Here is an 18,336-nt window from a genome sequence, read left to right on the forward strand (position 1 = left end):
TGTTTGCGTGATGCTTGTACTGCCTTAACTGAGAATATATTTTGTTTGTGTTGTCAACTCTTGGCTCTAACTCTTGCTTTGGACCACAACCGGCATTTGTTGGCGCACAAACAGGACCTACATTTAAATTTTGTGTGCTTTCGTGGTGCGTTTCGGTGGGCCTATATGTCAGCCCTTGGAATCCGCCCGATGACTGCCTGCCCATTAACGGGATCAGTGATTGAGTGGCACTTTTCATTTCAGGTGAGTCAAACGGGCAGCATTCGTGGAGAGTATTGAGGCCCACTCTACAAAACACTGGTACTCCTTGGGCAAACTGTTGACATATGTGGGGTAATCAGCAGTTCTAATAACGACTTCAATATTCAACCTGTAATGTGCAACAATAAAACGCGTTATCTACGGCCTGATTGGAGTAAGTGTCCGGCGTACAAACGCGGCAGTCGAAGCGCTTCTCCGTGAACAGCTGTACCAGTGTGGTGGCGCCAGTGCGGGCACAAGGAGAACTAGGCCCTGGACGCCGTTTCGGCGCCACGCAGCAGGCCGCACCTGTTTTTTTTATGTAGCAGCCGAGCCACTGGGATGCAAGCCCCAGCATGCCACCCCTGGAACTATTCACTGGGCAGGCACTTATCTTTTGTAAGCTCATGCCATACATTACGTATTCCTGCTGGTAAGTGCTAATGATAACTTACAGCAAAGACTTGGCAGGGATTCAGAGTGGCGTTATGTTCAAAGCAAAACATGCGTCAATCCCCAAGGAAGTGCAGGTTGATGATGATGTGTGGATTTTAGTGGCGCAAGGACCAAAACCTGGCCAAGAGCGCCAAGCAAAAGGTGGCAGATGAATTTTCAATGAAATGATGGAATACTAATGGTAACATGAGACGGCTGTATAGTGACCTAAAACAAGTCGCTGTGAAAGACGTAAAGCACATGTACAATAAAGTTGTTGTCTGTCGACGTATGCGATGCGGCATGAAAAATGGGGTGTATATGGTTGACGTAATGAAACTTGCCAAATACTGTAGGCACAGCAGCCTCGCTAAGCTCTTGCGCACAAGGGCATAGAGGCGTGCGCTTGCTTTATGTGATCTTGCAACATCGATCTCCTAGAGGAGGCCATGTCACGAGCGTCTTGGGCTATTTATCTGCAATGTAAAAGTCTCTCTTAAGAAGTTAAGAAGAGATGCGATGCTAAAAAGTGGTTCTCTGCCAAGAAACATTGCTAGGTGGACGGACGAACGGACGACAAGAAACATTCCGTCCGTCTGTCCGTTTATCTATCTTAAATGTGAAGCATTTATTAGTGAACCTAAGTCACTTTGAGCATTTCTATCTATCTATCTATCTATCTATCTATCTATCTATCTATCTATCTATCTATCTATCTATCTATCTATCTATCTATCTATCTATCTATCTATCTATATCTACCTATCTATCTATCTATCTATCTATCTATCTATCAATCAATCAATCAATCAATCAATCAATCAATCAATCAATCAATCAATCAATCAATCAATCTATCTAGCCGCCTACATCTGATTGCTCTCGTGATCGCCTCCTTAGAGCTTGGTGTAGACCAAAGTTGGCATGGGAGGGTAAGAGGGTTTAACGAATATGACTGTCCGGTCATGACCTGAATAACGCGAAAATTCTGTTTTTTATGTCGTCAAACCCTTTCCTCCATACACGTGTGGCACATAGTGATATACCACGGGACACGGTAGGCGGGTATGCGCCACAGGTGATTGACAGTTTATATCTTCCCAGGAATGGTGCAAACTGACATTGGTAACTTAAATGTTACAGCGCAAAGAAAAACCGACATCGGCAGCGTTGACCCGAAGAATGCAAAGAATAAAAATCAGGATCCCAGCAGGAATCGAACCCAAACATTCTACGTAGCAGTCAGGTATTCTACCATAGAGCCATGCCATGTCTTGAAACTGCTTCGGAAAAAGAACCTGAGCAGGCGTAATGTCGGTGCAGCGTCAATTGTGGTTGCAGTGCTGGCTATCTGATTTTATAACAAAGCAATAAACATTATATATGTACTCCTATGGTTCAGGAGTCATCCCGGGTTAACGTCAGTTGTGGTTCCAGTGTTGGCTCCGCTTTCATAGAAGTCTAATAAACATTACATATGTATTCCTATGATTCAGCAAGCTATATTCAAGCGTTCCTCGACCCTGGAGAAATACGCTAACGAAAATTACGTCATCACACCGTAAAGTGCATTTCGTTTCATTAATACTCACATCTGTGCTCTAAAGTGACTGCTGCCATTACGTCAAACCATAAGTTGCCCTTTAAACGCCAGTGGCTGAGTGGCCAATGGCTGAATGAAAAGAAGCATCTTCTTTACAGAGAGCTGCTGGAGCTGCTGGCCTGGGGCCCCGCATATGAAGGGAGGATATAGTGATGCGCCGATATCGGCAGTTTTTTTTTTCTTCTTTTGCGGACAACAGGTACCGACAGTGCACATTGCACTGCTGCACATTATGTTTCCTTCGTTCAGTTCCCATCTTGACGTTAAAATCAGTGTTCAAACGTGGGCTGTGTTCTGAGACAACCGCTTTCTGCGACAGCGCCACTTTGCCTGCCGTAGAATCCTGCGTGTGCAATGATTGAACCGACAACTTACCCGCTACTCTCCAACCTGCCAATCAGCTCACATTAAAAATGATAGGTATCTCAAAGGTGATCGTCTTAGAATACGACCCCAGAAATAAACTGAACTAAGCACCAGCAGAGCTGAAATCAACTGCGAGGACAGCTGTAAGGCTCGAGCAGAAGAAAAGTGTACTGGTTGCCAGCCTGTTTGTCCGCTAAAGCTGCGGTGTTCCGCCACCAGAAACCCGAAGTGAAAAAGAGGTTGGGGTTATCCGTCCGCAAGGAATGCAGACAAGGCGCGGATGAGGAGAATCGCTGATGCGAGGTCATGTGACACGCCGTCTGCCCCGCCAATTCCGCATTCGGTCAATCGTCTGAATGCACCATTAAATGCGACTCCTGCACACAGAACACCTTGGGCTGGTTTTCAGATAGTAGCTTTGTTATATCATCGACGTTGTGCATTAGTCCTCTAATGCTCCAGAACATTATCATAGTCTCCATGTTAGTAGAACGAACAGCTTCTGTGTGTGATCTGTGTGTGATCGAGGAACGCGAGTGATGTTCAAAAGCCCTTACCCGGACCCACAATTTTTCGTTTTGTTTTGTTCCAGACAGCCGCGTCTTTGTGTAGGCGCTAGAGGCACCGGAGTTGTGTCTATTGCCTCGCAGGAGGCACTGGATGCCCGCACGAGCGAGCTGGAATTTCGTGTTTCAGACCTCGCCTCATGAGATGAGGTCTTGAGGCCCGATGGTCCTGGAGTGGCCGGGCTCACTTGCTGGTGGGGGGTGGGGGGGAGGGCGTAATCTTGCCTGCTGCCTCTGTGGGGGCGGACGCCACTGCCGGCTCGCTGTGCATGGGCTGGCTAAATGGCGAGGCACGCTGCCCCCTGATGCGCCGCATCAGCATAGGATCTGCCCTGAAATATCAAGCATCTTCTCCTACCTTCTTGACAAGAAATGTCTTCTTTCATTGTGCGATTCCTTTTTCCAAGTGCTGCATGATCGAGAATATGCAGGGTGGTCGCATTCACAGTTGATGCAGTGGATTTTGCCAGTGCAGTTTTCAGGAGTGATCCTTGTCGCTACATTTAGCACAAGTAAGCTAACCCCGACAGGTCTGCGAACCATGGCCGTATTTCTGGCACTTGAAGAATCTACACGAATTTGGGATGTATGGTCTGACATGAGTTTCGGTATAACCACTTTCAAGAAACTCTGGTAACGTGCTGGATGCAAATGTGACTATCAAGTGTTTTGTTGCGATTTCATTGTTTTCTCTTCCGATTTTGATTCTTCGTACTTCGATGACATTTTTCTCTTGCCAACCCTCCAATAGTTCTGCCTCGGTAAGGACAATGAAGGAGATTTCCGAGACCACACCACAGACAGTATTCAAAGAGCGGTGTGGGGTCACTGTGATAAAGGTATCGCCAAACACTTTGAGTGCAGCAAGTTTGTCGTGTTGCAGCTTCTCACTAACCTCAAGGAGGAGATCGCCGTTTTAGTAGCTTTCTCTCCTGGTCCAATGGTATCAGTCAGGGATTTGGCCACAAGAAAAGGAGAAATAGCTTGGACTGGTTTTTCTGGTTTCAGACTATGCACTACATGGTATTTAGCGAAGGTTTCTGTGTTCTGAGGGACAAAGTTCAAGGCAGCTTCGGTGCGTACACACTTTAAGGCAGTACAATCAGGAAGAAGTGGAAATCCTCTATGCATAACACAGGGAGTTTTTTCGGCAACGATGGCAGCCAGCCACCACAGAGCCCAACAAGGGGATGGTATGAGCTTGCATGACTTACACATGCCAGCTGTACATCGTTGCTATAACCTAATACTTCTAGGCCAAGGTTGGCTATTTGCACAAGGTTAACCCTTTCCGCTGAGAAACGTAGAAGCAAAAGAAGTGAGAAGAAGACAGGAAAGATCAAAAGTGAGAGAGAAAGATGAAGATGTGGTGAGAAAAAGAGACAGGAAAAGGCGACTGCCGATTTCCCCTGGGTGGGTCAGCCCAGGATTGCCGTCTACATGAAGCCGGGAGGCCCTAAAGGTCCAAGCACTCAGCGTCTGCTCAACCCCCAGGATCCCCTTTCCCTGCACACAGCTAAGCCATGCATGGCTAGGCGTGGAAGGGGGTTGAAACCCCCCCGATGGCTTGGGTCCGTTATGACGCCACTCATCAAACGCCTGCTTACGCAGGTGCCCCTGCGGGGGGAAGTGCCAGGAATGATGTCATTAGGTGATATCATCACATTATGACGACTTCATGCCATGAAGTGAAAAATCAAGATTTCTCAGATTTTCAGCCAGATTTTTTGCTTCATGGAATGTGTAATGCTTTTTGATGACTTCATGCCATGAAGCGAAAAATCAAGATTTCTCAGATTTTCAGCCAGATTTTTTGCTTCATGGAATGTGTAATGCTTTTGTGTGAATAAAGAATATGCCCCTGAGCAAGCATTCATAGAGGTTACTTTCAACAGCTTGTGAAAATTCCAACATGCAGAAATGTTTATAATTGTTAGTATTCGTCTTTCGCTATTTTTTTTTGCTTTTCACGAAAGCTAACGTGATTATTCAGTAAATTTGCATGCACACTGAAAATTTATAATTTGCTTCGTATTTATTTGTACTATTTCTATGCAAGGATACTTGCACCGAAATAATACAAGCAGTTTCTTTATGAGCACTGCTGCTGTCATCTTGAACGCAATCAAACCTTTTGTCAAGCTGATAACTCGGCTTTTAGGTCCCCCCTTTCTAAAGAAGGAAATAAAATTGCATTGAATTGTACCTTTGCACTACTATCGAATGGGACCATGAGAGAGTGCAACACCAGAAATACACAAGAACGAGAGACACAGGATGGGCGTATCTTGTGAATGTCTGGTTTTGTGCTCTAATGTTCCAAAAGCCCATCTTGTTGAATTTGAAGTTTTGTTAATACTAACAAATGCATGATAATATTTTTTCACACATTGACAATGCAGTGGACACTTGATGCACGTAGAGTGCTTTTCAGGGAAGTAGAAAGAGGAACAAGGATGCAGGCATTCAACTGTCCTGTTGTCAGTCTCTCAATTTTCTTTTTCACTAAAACCACCGGAAATGCATGAAGTGCAATTACATCAGCTTTCTGCCAGAAGACGTAATGGAAATGCACATTCTGTTGATGTTTTTGCTCTAATACAGAGACAATTAAACTGTATTGTATGACCAGGCGCATTCTCTTCGCCCAAAGGAGGGTGACTTCCTTGTTCCAGGTAGCCATGGCATGCAGCCGACGCCCGAGCCCTGTCCACCAGCCGGAGCTGGTCCTCGAGGTTTAGTGCAACGCTTCCCACTGGTCTTCCGGATTGATTAGTATGCTCTGTTCATCTATGGGCGGGATACTTGGGTTGTTTCGGCATCTTCATACCATGCGGTACACAGCAGTCTCCGGGCAGTATGCACAGTTCCTGCTGAAGCTGCCAGGGTATATTGCATGGAGAAGAGTACTATGTGGATAGGTGCCTGCATTGAGCCTTCTGCAAGTGACTCCTTGCTCTCTTGTCAGCTTTTGTAAGCAGGTGGACAGTGGCATTGTTGCTTCCTGTAGTGCGCAAGTATTTTTGAGTATTTTCTGGGTATTTGCTCCTCTGCGTTTCCAGAGTCCGAATCTCACTGCGGAGTAGCCCGGTGTGTATGCTCTCGGGTAGCGGCATGCGCTGCTCGGTTTCTCACTAGAGATTCATGCCCTGGTGTCCAACTTGCTAACGCAATGACCAGCTCCTCTGTGGTGGTTGCATCATTTGCATTTGTCAAAGCTCTCTACCTGTTTCATCCACCACGCTGGCTACATATTTGCTTACCCCTCGGTATTTAGCAGCATCTGTGTATCGTACCATTTTCTTGCTATATCTCACTAGCCGTTGCTCTAGCATTTGCGCTCGTGCTTGTCTTCTTCCCTAGTCACGTTTCCGGCGCATGTTCCTAGGTATTTTACACACATGTATTTTTGTCCTTGATTTTGTAGGGGATAGACTGGGGCAGGTGTGCTTCTTTTTCGACTGTATAGCAGAGATTCCTCAGAAGCACTTGTCCCATTTTTATAAGCTTCAGTTTTTCTAGTTGGTTCACCTTTTGAGCCTATATATGACTAATACTGCTGCTTTTCAATGTTGCATATTATACAACAAGGTAGCATATTCTAGTGCTAATTGCCCTACAATTTCACAGCTTGCATGTTCAAAAAGTGCCTTTTTTTTGTTTTTGCTTCAGCTTCACTCATGGCAACGTTGGAATATTGTAGCAATATTAGCAACGCAAGTTGACCGCAATTCAGTCATAGCTTAGTAAAAGTCAGAAAAGCCATCCACTGGTCTTCTGCACATAATTTTATGCTTCCCTGGCTCCTTGATGCCACTGTTTCACTTCATTCTCTAGAATGCACATTGTGACCAAACAGACAACTTTCTATAACATCATCCAACCAGCAACCAGAACATGGCAGATTAGCAAGCGCTTTATTAAAGAATAAGGTCCAGAAAATGTCATCTTAATATTAATAATATTTGGTGGGGTTTTACATCCCAAAACCACGATACCATTATGAGGGATGCCGCAGTGGAGGACCTTTAACTTGCACATAAATCTAAGTACACGGGCCTCTAGCATTTCACCTCCATCGAAACACAGTCGTCGCAGCTGGGATTCGATCCCGCAACCTTCGTATCAGTAGTCAAGTACCGTAACCAATGAACCACCACAGTGGGTTAGCAAAATGTCATCTTGTTGAAAGATTTGTGTAAAAACAAAGTTGCCGTAAATGCTGTTTAACAACTGCTAAAATAATAATGTACGGCATGGAATGTTGCTTCAGTCTTCATGACAAAAATGCAGTGAACGAGAATCCACTGTGCTGAATAAGAGAAAAGATTGGATAGGAACGACTATTTCGAACAACTAATGCCTGTGTTGTGTAAATTTGCATGTGGAGGGCAGTGTTCTAATATCACAACTTCTGAGTGTGCGTGGATTAATGTTAACTTTCCACGTAGACCTTTCACTCATGGCTAAAATTCTTGACGAATACACAGCGCCAGAAGACTTGCATTGTTTTGTACACAGCAGAGCTTATTCGCGTCTTCCATCCTTTCCCCAGCAAACGTCAGAAACAGTGTGGCATAAATTGACCTATCATACTGTTTACAGAAGGCGAATATGCTGCACATAGGCCTGCCTTTTGGTGCACTGCTGCAGTGAAGCGCTCCTTGCGTGACAAACATACAAAATGAGTTCGATGATATCTTCGTTACACTATATTTGACAAGTTGCACAATATCGCTACTCTTTTTTTGGTTGACCCGTGTAACTGAGGGGCCAGTAACTTACGCCGTGCCACCTCACTCGACAGCAACTCTGTCGGCAGACTTATGCAACACAGCCATGTACTTGCAGGTCTGTCATACCGGCAAACGAAAGATATGTGACACAACAGCCGGACGATGTACGATGCTTTGCGGGATCTCGACGGAACGTTACCCGCACCGTCCAGAAGACGCCACAACAAACTCGCGTCCGAGGTGTACCGACCTGTTCGAGTTCCGGCAAGAAGTGCGACATGTTTCCCGGCGTGCTTCGGCCCCTGACAGAACACTCAGCATGCCAGGCGTGAGCTACAAATCACAACTGGAGCAGACAGCTTTGCTTCCTCCGCATTTGATTACCACCCCAACCAGCGCTAGGGTACCAGCGCTACTACCAGCGCCTCTTCTCCGTGCCTGTTACGTCGCACCTTTTTCATCGGCTGTAGCGGACCTGCATGTATCCGAAACTTCGCCGCTATTGGCTGGAGGTGGTCACGTGGTGTAAACGCTTTTCTGCATCCATGCTTTTCTGGGCAAGATGGCGGCGCCCATTAGTAGTGCGCTCACTGAGCTAGGGTATAGTGTACTAGAATATCTTGGGTAGTGGGCTCAGGGAGTCCCCGAGAGCGACGCTTGTCACGTTGACCGCACGAGATGGCGCCACCAGAGCATGGGCTGTAAGAAACTGGTGGTACCCGCTGCATCGCAGCTCTGAATCGTCGCTCCGTATTTCGGTGCGTGCCCTGTAAATAGTTACCGCTGCCCACCGGAATTTTATGGCATACGTAGATGTGGTAGCGGCTAGCAAAACTGTTCAGCATGCAACATAGCACTCGTGGAAATGCGACTACTACTGCGTACATTTCAGCTGCTTCGATCGCGATGCTGATATGCCAAAATTTAGCCCGGTGGCGTTGCGTCGTGTAAAGCGCACACTACATTAAACAATCATTACCATACGCAGGAAACGTTACTGAGATTTCCGAGCGGTCAACAGGGAACAGTCGATTTTTTAATCTAGCCCAGTTTGGTCTTGCAGCATCATAAATTACAATTTATTGAAGTGAAAATCACCGCGCTCCTATTCGTTTTATTTTTACATCGTTCCGTAAGTGATTGTCAAAAACGTGACAATTTATTTTAAAGCTTCAACTACGTGAATGACTGTTCCAAGATCTGCAATTTTGTCCATTCGTGAAGTCAAGAGTCATAAAATATTTTTAAAAAGTATTAGTTAAGGTACACCGTTTGTCTTTGCGAATAAACTACTAACCTGTTTCAAGGTTCGCTAAGGACAAACACCGGTCGATGCGACCTTGTATTGAGGTTCGAATCTGCTGGGTGCATTGTGCTGTTGTCTGTTGAGCAATTTTTCAACAGATCTTGCTGCCCACAGAAGAAATGAAAGCGTTGGGCTGGAAAAAGCTGTGTGCGTGCTCTTAACATGACTAAATAAAAAAGAACAACTTTTGCGGAGATACCAATAGTTTATTCCAAATTATGCAGATGTTTGCAGTTCTCAAATGTACAGCATTAAATTGTGTTTAGACAGCACTCCTTCAAATTTAGTCACGAGACATAGGCCGGAACTAGAACTACGAGCATTTACTCAACTTTGCATGAAAGTTCTTCCTGCGTGCTTCCCGTGACTCATTAAAGCCTTTAACATAAAAGTGAAGCCTTGTGAAGACATAGAACTTGACAATGCTGGCTGTAAGCACTTAGGAGTGCTCACTGCATCCTACACCATATGAAATCTCAGAGTTACCCAACAACATAAAATCAAATATACGGTTGCTGCATAGCTTCTCCTGGCTGAAGAAAGTCGTGAACATGTTCTCCAAATTCCTTACTGTTAAGAAAAGCACACGTGATGGATAAATCAACCTTCCTTTGTCACAAATAGCTATGAACTCATCATCTTCAGACATATCACTTGGTCTTCGCAAAAGCAAGTCTTTGCATTGAACAGAGTCATTACGAGAGATAAACTTGCGCGCTAAATACCCAGCCATGTAATTAATGAGCCTGTCATCACTCTTTTCTACGACGTAACCACTCTGTTCTGGAGAAATACGATGCAGTTTCTGTTCTGCTAAAGAAAGGTTACCCGACTCGATGAGTTTGTCAATGTCAGTTTCAGTAGTGTAAGCATCACAAGCATCGAGCAAGGAACTGACGGCCTCTTTGGTGTCGGCATTGCCTGTTCTAACAGTGCTTGCCAAATTGTAAAATGCGAGGCAATTCACTACAGTCAAAAACTTCGGCAATGCGAAGAATGACGGCTGCGCTCCTTTCGTCCACTGATATCCCGTTTTACACCGAGAATCGAAGCAATGGCGTTGACGCTTGCGGTCAGGCATTGCATCTCTCTTTTCCCAGTGAAGAAAGCGAGGGCACGGAGCACAACACAACGACACAGCGACGCAAACAACACCGGTAACACTGCAAGAGCAGCCAAAGCAAGCTGCTGGTACTGTACCGCGAGTGTCAGGCATACAGCCCACGCTACCGCAGCGCCACCACATACATCCGGGACCTGTCAACAGTCGTCGCTTCACGGGATCGCATGGAACGCGCCCTCTCCTGACCCCACTACCCAGTATATTCTAGTACACTATAGCTAGGGTAACTGAGCGGCGGAGCGTGACACACTTCATGTCGCCGCCGACAGGCGGCGCGGCTCCCAGCGTCACCTGAAACTTTCCGGCGGATTGCTGGGCGCGGCTAGCGCGCGTTGCTGTTTTGCGCGCAAGAAAAGTCAAAGTTACGGTGCGCAACACACGGAGCGTCTTTTGATGCAACTTTTCTGTGAGTTGTGAAATAAATTACTGTCGCTGTGACTGATTTACGGTGGGTGGGCAATGTTTTAAGCGGCTATTGCATAGATGAATGCTCCTCCACGTAGCCGCTGCAGTAACAGATAGGGCATGTAATTGGGGGCTTGAAGTTTTTTTTTTTTTTTGTCCTGCTGATCGATACGATTTTCGATGCCCTTTCGCCGCTGTAACGATCAGAGCGACTTCACTCTCGCCTTTCGAGCCCCACAACAACGCCTCACTTTTTCTCTTTTTTTTTTATTCGCATATATGAGCTGGTCTGTGTAAGAGGAGAATCTGTTGCTGGGCCTGTTGGTATACATACTTGAAGAAGCGAAAAAACCAGCTTACGGACGCTTACACAAGAAGAGAAGACACTCGCTGGAACTAGCAACAGGTTTAATGAAACCACATAACGTTCCCTGATAAGTGTCACGAATTTCGTGTGGCCCGGAATGTCACGAGTGAGTGCCAGGCGGCCAAAAGACGACGACGGCGAAGGAAGGTCGCATCGCCAGCAGACGCACTGGCGACGGCAGCGACGGGCGTTCGGGTCTGCGGCCGGTGACGCGGGCGTCCCGAGGTGAGGCCGGCAAGATCGACGACGTTCGAGCAAGGCACCTCGGCGATGCAGTGGCCGCGCCCCGCAAGTACGGACGTTCCCGGCGCAAGACCCCTTCCGAAGCAAGCAACCGAAGGCAGTCAACGGAGGGCCACGTCAGCGGTGGAACGCCAGACTTGGCGAAGGAGCGCCGACAACGACGTTAGGCCTAGCGGGCCTAGCCGTCAGGAGAGCGGAGTGCCTGCTTGTGAACACGCAACGACGGTTGGCGCATTGGGCTACGGCGTGGACCATGCCAAGTTAAAAGACCGGACGACGTAGACACCAGACGGGACTTTGGCTTTGCACCAAGTCATCAGAAATGACAAGTAAGGCCGGTCCGACGTGTTCGTTGTTATAAGACTGGAGCTGGCTAGGGGTAGGACAATTTAGTTATGCACTGAGTTGTGAGGTTGAATTTTGTAGCGACTTTACTTTGTACATTTGTATATGTTAGAGTGCCAAGTTTTCCTAGTTTTTTGTTTGATAAATGTTTGCTGTGCTATGCCCCGAGTCTAGACTGAGTCCCTTGCACCGGCCACACGAAATTCGTGACAATTTGCGAGCCTGCCAGGATTCAATTTCCTGCCCGTTACGGATTTCGGAGCTATGGCGATGGACTTCGTCAAGATTCTGTGCTTAGCGAGAGACCGAGGTTATTCAAAAGAAGAGGCTTTGGAGTTTCTTGGAATAGAGCAAGAGCGCGTTCGAAAAGAGAGGGAGCTCGCGCGAAAAGAGCTCGAAGAAAAACTTGAGGTAAAACGTGCTGAAGCACGTGAAGCACATGCTAAAGAGAAGGAACAGCTCGAGCGCGAACTGAGGTTGGCAAAAGCCACAGACGTTAGACCGGACGTAGGAATGCCAAGGGAGGATTTACCTCGGGAATTGAAATGTCCTGATGTTCACAGCTGCGACCATGTTGAACAGATTACTAGCGACCGTGACAGCTGTGTAAAGGAAAGCGGGCTAGTAATTAGCGAGGAAAAGGAGATCTCAGATACGGCATGTAATGGCAATATTGAAATTGTTAGTGCATGGCACAGTGTAAATCAGGGACCGGAAGAAACGATCGTGCTTGAGCCAGTCTTTTCAGAACGTGCTGAACGGGAGAGTAGTCCACCACTCAAAGTTACTTATCTCGAAGAAACAAACATGGGGCATGCACCAGGGAGGTTTATACCGGAGAGTGTGACGTTCATTGGCTTTGCTGACGCTCACGGTGCCTCTCAGTTAAAGCAAAGTAGAAAGAAAACCGTCCCCAAAACAAGGTACAGATGCATGGGTGCTAAAAGAGCTGTGCCAATGCTCAGCCGAAAACGTGTAGTTAGGACGCACCCCAGAAGAGTAGTATGGATGAGGCGTTTGATGATTGTTAAAAGCAGAAATGAAGGCAGCGTTTGCAGTGGGCGTTCGCGAAGACGCGCAGTACGAAGACGCAAAATAAAGTCGCGAAAGACGCGCACTGCTAGAAGACTTAGAAGTGTGAAATGTTTCAGTCGTGGACATGCAATGGAAAAGAGTGAGGTGGGGATTTATTAAAAGTTTCGCATAGAGAGTTGCAGTTTGGTGTGGACTTACGCAAGTTTGTTTTAGACAAGGTTATTTGGAACAATGTGAACTGTGACTACTGGTAGCGTTTGGTGTAGCGTTTCCGAAACTGTGTAGTGGTCAGCGTTTTGTGAGTCGTGGCGGCCATCAGTGAAAAGTGTGTGCGCAGTGTAGTTCAAAGCAAGCAGACGCAACTTAAGTTACACCCCAAGTTCAGGACATAGAAAAGCAGTTTTTTGGGGAAAAACTCTTCGAAATGGTGGCGTATGTCACGAGTGAGTGCCAGGCGGCCAAAAGACGACGACGGCGAAGGAAGGTCGCATCGCCAGCAGACGCACTGGCGACGGCAGCGACGGGCGTTCGGGTCTGCGGCCGGTGACGCGGGCGTCCCGAGGTGAGGCCGGCAAGATCGACGACGTTCGAGCAAGGCACCTCGGCGATGCAGTGGCCGCGCCCCGCAAGTACGGACGTTCCCGGCGCAAGACCCCTTCCGAAGCAAGCAACCGAAGGCAGTCCCCGGAGGGCCACGTCAGCGGTGGAACGCCATGCCAGGCGAAGGACCCGACGACGACGTTAGGCCTAACGGGTCTAGCAGGCAAGCCTCGGTGGACGACGACTTCTGTTGACAGGCGACGGCCAACTCGTCACACAAGATAGTCGAAAGCGGATCGCGAAGGAGATCGACGCTGACTGGACTTATGCACAACGAGGTCGAAAGAATCAAGTAAGAGCGGCGCAACGAAGTAGCGATCGTGATGATAGACTTGTGAACCTATGTTAGCGGGAGAGGACCGTGAGAAAGACTTACTGCTTAGATTGAAGAGATTTTTCAAGTTTGCTTATTGTTACTTGTCATTTTTGTATATTTGTATATTTTGGGGTGCCGTGGCTTTGTGTGATAAATGTGGTTTGTCTCTATGCGAGTCTTGTCTGAGTCTATCGCACCGGGCCACACGAAATTCGTGACAATAAGGCAAGCGCGCATGCGTCGTACATAAAACACGTGATTCATAATAAGAGAGAATGACATCAGTAACCACATTTTTTTTTAAAATAAGCAATCTCTTTCTTTGATAGTGACAGATACAGTAATGATTTTATTCGAACCATATGTTTCCAGATTTGCGCTTCAATCGCTTCCCGTTCGTATTAATTGCGCGGTTCCCTTACCAATAATTTGCGTGCCTTTCAGATCAGGAGAACAGCTGCACACCCGGCAATGAGCAGGCAGATTTGCTCCTCCTCCTGGCCTGATAGACGTCTGCTCTGATTTTATTTACATAAACCCCTGCCTATGTATGCGCAAATACTTGCCATGATTAACAATGCAGAAATGGTCACGACCAATAACAGCCGACGACGACGTTGACCTAACAGGCACTGGAGCATCCCAAAAGGAGCCCAATCCCTACGGGTCTCCCGCTTCCTAATGACAGCCACTTCAGTCTCCCCTCTACATCTCCTTTTTCTGTACACGAGTATGGTTTTGCTGTCACCACCCTCCTGATTTTTTTTTTTTTTGCTTTTATTGTTACCGCACTTGACTACGCTGCATGCCCTATGTGCACGACCGCCGGAGGCTGTAGCGCGTCCCTCCCGTCCGATGCAGCGGCGGACCGTCTTTGAGACAGTTGCAGTTTGCAGACAGACACAAATGCCGATCCTTCAGAAAAACAAGCATACGTAAGTGCAGCAAAGCGGCACGCGTGGTGCCGATCGACAAAGGTCCTTCAAACGAATGAATGGCGTAAACATGCGCTGCAGGGGAATCAGCTTAAAAGAAGAATAAAATGCTCGACCCCCTCCTCCCTCCTTTTTTTTTTTTGTGGTCTCTTTTATGTGTCATTGTGGTGGCCCTCTTACCGCCTTCAACTCCGCGTTTGTTGATCCCCCGGAACTACATCGTAACCAGCGTAACCCCGACCAGGGGACGCGCTTCGCACCCCGCAAGTAGAGTTACTGTATATGCTGTAACTCTACCCGCAAGAGAAGTTTTCAGGAGAAACTGGCGGCAGCGCCCCTGGCGGGCGCCCAGGCTGTCGACGCGGAGAGGGCAATGGCGGCGCGGCGCAGGGATACGGCAGTGAGCCCACTGCCCCATTCTAGTACACTGTACTAGGCACTATAGCTACACCCTAGCCGCTACTACTAAAGTCCCTAGATTTTTCCCTGTTCTTTTTTTAAAAGAAAAATCTAGGGACTTTAGCTACTACTATAGAATAGGGGGAGTGTCCAAAGCGCCGCGCGAATACATGGGAGCTTTCTTTTTTTTTTTTTTCTTCGAGCCTGGTGGCAGACATGCCACCGCCCCGTTATAAAGGAGACGCTCATAGCATCCATCCATCCATCCGTGGGCTTTCTCCGCGGCGGAAGCCGCGTAAAAGCGGCGAGCGTCTGCTACGCGCGTGATATTTTGGCCGCTATTAGCTAAAATTGCGGAGATTTGGGCAATATTTAATACTGCGTCACTGCAACATAATACTTCAGCGACTCATCACACAGAGAACGCGTTTGTTAGTTTGTGTGTTGTGAAACGGGGATTTTGTATATATCCTTTCAGCTGGTTTGTCACCGCACTGGTCCACACTTGCGTGGCTGTTTGATGAACGCCTCCTGCGCGCACTTCATCGTGAGAAAAGGCGCTTAACTTACTTTCGTGTGGAATGACGAACGTAAACTTGCTACAGGAGAGAATAAACTGGAGATACCCAGGAGAACGTAGCACATACATGCCCGTAGTAACTATATATCCCAAGCAACGCTGGCCGACTGCCGACGTTTGGTTCATCACTAGCCGGCAGCCGACTTCACTGGCCACATCCGAAAAGGGTCGGCCGGAGGTGCGCTGCCAGCTACGTCGGCACTAGATCTGCTGCACGATTCGCGCCACCGTTGGTGGCCAAGTGAACGCCGAGCGCGCCAAACGCGCTTGTCGGCACTAGGTCGGCTGCACCATAGAGTTTCCTACAATACTTACTAGAGGGAACTCTGGCGCTAGTGTCTATGGGAGCTGCAACGCATGACGCTTCAGCCAGCATGGGAATGATGGGTAGTACACAAATTTGTCTAAACTTCGTACTTTCGGCTCCGTTTGGCTCCGCGTCGGCTGCATCCGCTTTGTCGCAAAACGAAGTTCAGCAAAAGTCAGCAGTTTCACTTCGCCACTTTAACTTCTTTAGGCTCAGCGATTCAAACCTGGTCACGAAGTTCACAACGGTCTATTCTTTTATTCGAAACGAACGCCAAACACAGCAATAAACAAAGCCACAAGTACGTTTGAAGCCGCAAGCACGAAGACTAGGCAAATTTGTGTACTACCCATCAGCGCTTTTACAATCCCGACCAACTCCGGATGGATGGATGGATGCTATGAGCGTCCCCTTTATAACGGGGCGGTGACATGTCTGCCACCTGGCTCGAAGGCGAAAAAAACGAAAGAAAAAAAAAAATAAACTTCCTTGGCCTAGGCCCGGCCACTTAAACCTGCTGGTTTCCCTTAATAAAGTTTATTACTCCTCCTCCTCCTTGTTTCATGTTGTCCTAATGCCTTACCTACATTGATTAAATCTACGTTATTATACCAAAAAATATAAATTCACGGTCCATCTCTCTGCCTCTTAAGGCAGAATGACCTTTTTTTTTTTCCCCCAGTTATTTATTTTTGTACTTTATCTCTACTTTTCTGCCACCAATACTCTAACCGTCTCTTACTTATTTCTATCGCGGACGTGTTCAGCTTTCCATTGTTGTCCCTAAAACCCAAGGCTTCATGTAGACTCGTGCCCACACGTATACCTGGGTGAATATCGCCACATTCAATCAGTACATGTTCCATCGTTTCCTTAGTTCCCCCGCAGCATGTACATTGTTCTTCTTCGTTACTGAATTTCGCTTTATAACTACGCGTTCTAAGGCAGCCCGACCTTGCTTCAAACAGTAAAGCGCTTCCCCTTGAATTATCATAAAACCTTTCCCTCCTTATTTCGTTTTTTCCTTTTCGGTAGTTACTCAGAGCCGGCTTCTTTTCCATCGCTGTCATCCAATAAGTCCTCTCCGCCTCTCTGACCTTCCGCTTAATGCTCCTTGTTGTCATATCGCCCGCACTGCCAGCCGTATATTTACTGGTGAGCCTCCTAGTTCTTTTTCTCCACTGCGTGTCAACGCTTTTTCTATACAAATACCTGAAAACCTTCTCTGCCCATCTACTCTCCTTCATTTTCCTCAGCCTCTCTTCGAATCTCATTTTGCTCTGCGCTTCCCTCACTTCAAAGCCTGTCCATCCCATATCACCCTTTACCGCCTCATTTGTCGTCTTCCCGTGAGCGCCCAACGCGAGGCGGCCCACCGTCCTTTGATTTACATCCATTCCTGATTGCACCTCTGACTTCATGCACACCACTGAGTTCCCAAATGTAAGCCCCGGAACCATCACACCCTTCCACAGCCCTCGAAGCACCTCGTACCTATTGTATCCCCATAAAGCTCTGTGCTTCATAATTGCAGCATTCCTCTTTCCCTTTGCTACCGATGCTTTCTCTTGTACTTCCATATATCTATCCCCCTCATTTACCCATACTCCGAGGTACTTGTACTCGCTTACCCTCGGTATTTTTTGGCCCTGTATTAAGACCGTATGGTCTCCGTGATCATTGAATACCATCAATCCACATTTTGTTGCACTAAATCCTAGTCCTAGAGCCTCACACTCCCTTCCGCATATATCTGCCAGTCGCTGTATATCATCTTGACTGTCCGCAAATAAGACAATATCATCAGCATAAAATAGACCAGGAAGCTTCTGCTCAACCATCGCTCCGACCTGTTTGTGTGACAAATTAAATCCAATGTTGCTACCTTCTAGCGCTTTTTCCATCCTCGCCATGTACAGCATGAATAACAGCGGGGACAGAGGGCATCCCTGTCTCAGCCCCTTGCTAATTTCAACGCTGTCCTTGCCACTTATTCCTTCCCATTCTATACAAACTGTATTTTCTCGGTATATTTCCTTCAAAAGCTGTACACAGTCGTCACCTATGCCCACTTCCTTCAATATATCCCACAAAATTTCATGATTAACGTTGTCATACGCCCCGGTGATATCTAGATAAGCTACGTATAAGGGCCTGTTTTCTATTTTAGATATTTCTATACACTGGGTAAGAACAAACAGATTATCGTCTAACCGCCTGTCGATTCGAAATCCATTCTGAAGTTCTCCCAAAATATCATTTTGTTCTACCCACGCTTCTATTTTTAATTTTACTGCCTGCATCGCCAACCTGTATAGCACCGATGTAATTGTTAGCGGTCTATACGAGCGAATGTTATCCTTTTCTCCCTTGCCTTTATAGATTAAGTTCATTCTACTTTTTCGCCAACTGTCTGGTATTTCCCTCTT

The 18,336-nt window shown here is 47.1% G+C and overlaps 1 protein-coding gene across 1 annotated transcript in view; it reads right to left on the reverse strand.

Annotated features, from left to right (window-relative positions):
• The window catches only part of LOC119402514 (exocyst complex component 5), a 154,241-nt gene extending 145,816 nt beyond the window's left edge, over positions 1 to 8,425 (reverse strand). Inside the window, exon 1 of the mRNA XM_049418683.1 lies at positions 8,197 to 8,425. Coding sequence (XP_049274640.1) covers positions 8,197 to 8,226 — 30 coding nt within the window. The 5' untranslated portion in view covers positions 8,227 to 8,425. The remainder of the gene's footprint in view (positions 1 to 8,196) is intronic.
• Between the last annotated feature and the right edge of the window lie 9,911 nt (positions 8,426 to 18,336).

Source organism: Rhipicephalus sanguineus, chromosome 8 (genome assembly GCF_013339695.2).
Source record: "Rhipicephalus sanguineus isolate Rsan-2018 chromosome 8, BIME_Rsan_1.4, whole genome shotgun sequence".
NCBI lineage: Eukaryota > Metazoa > Arthropoda > Arachnida > Ixodida > Ixodidae > Rhipicephalus > Rhipicephalus sanguineus.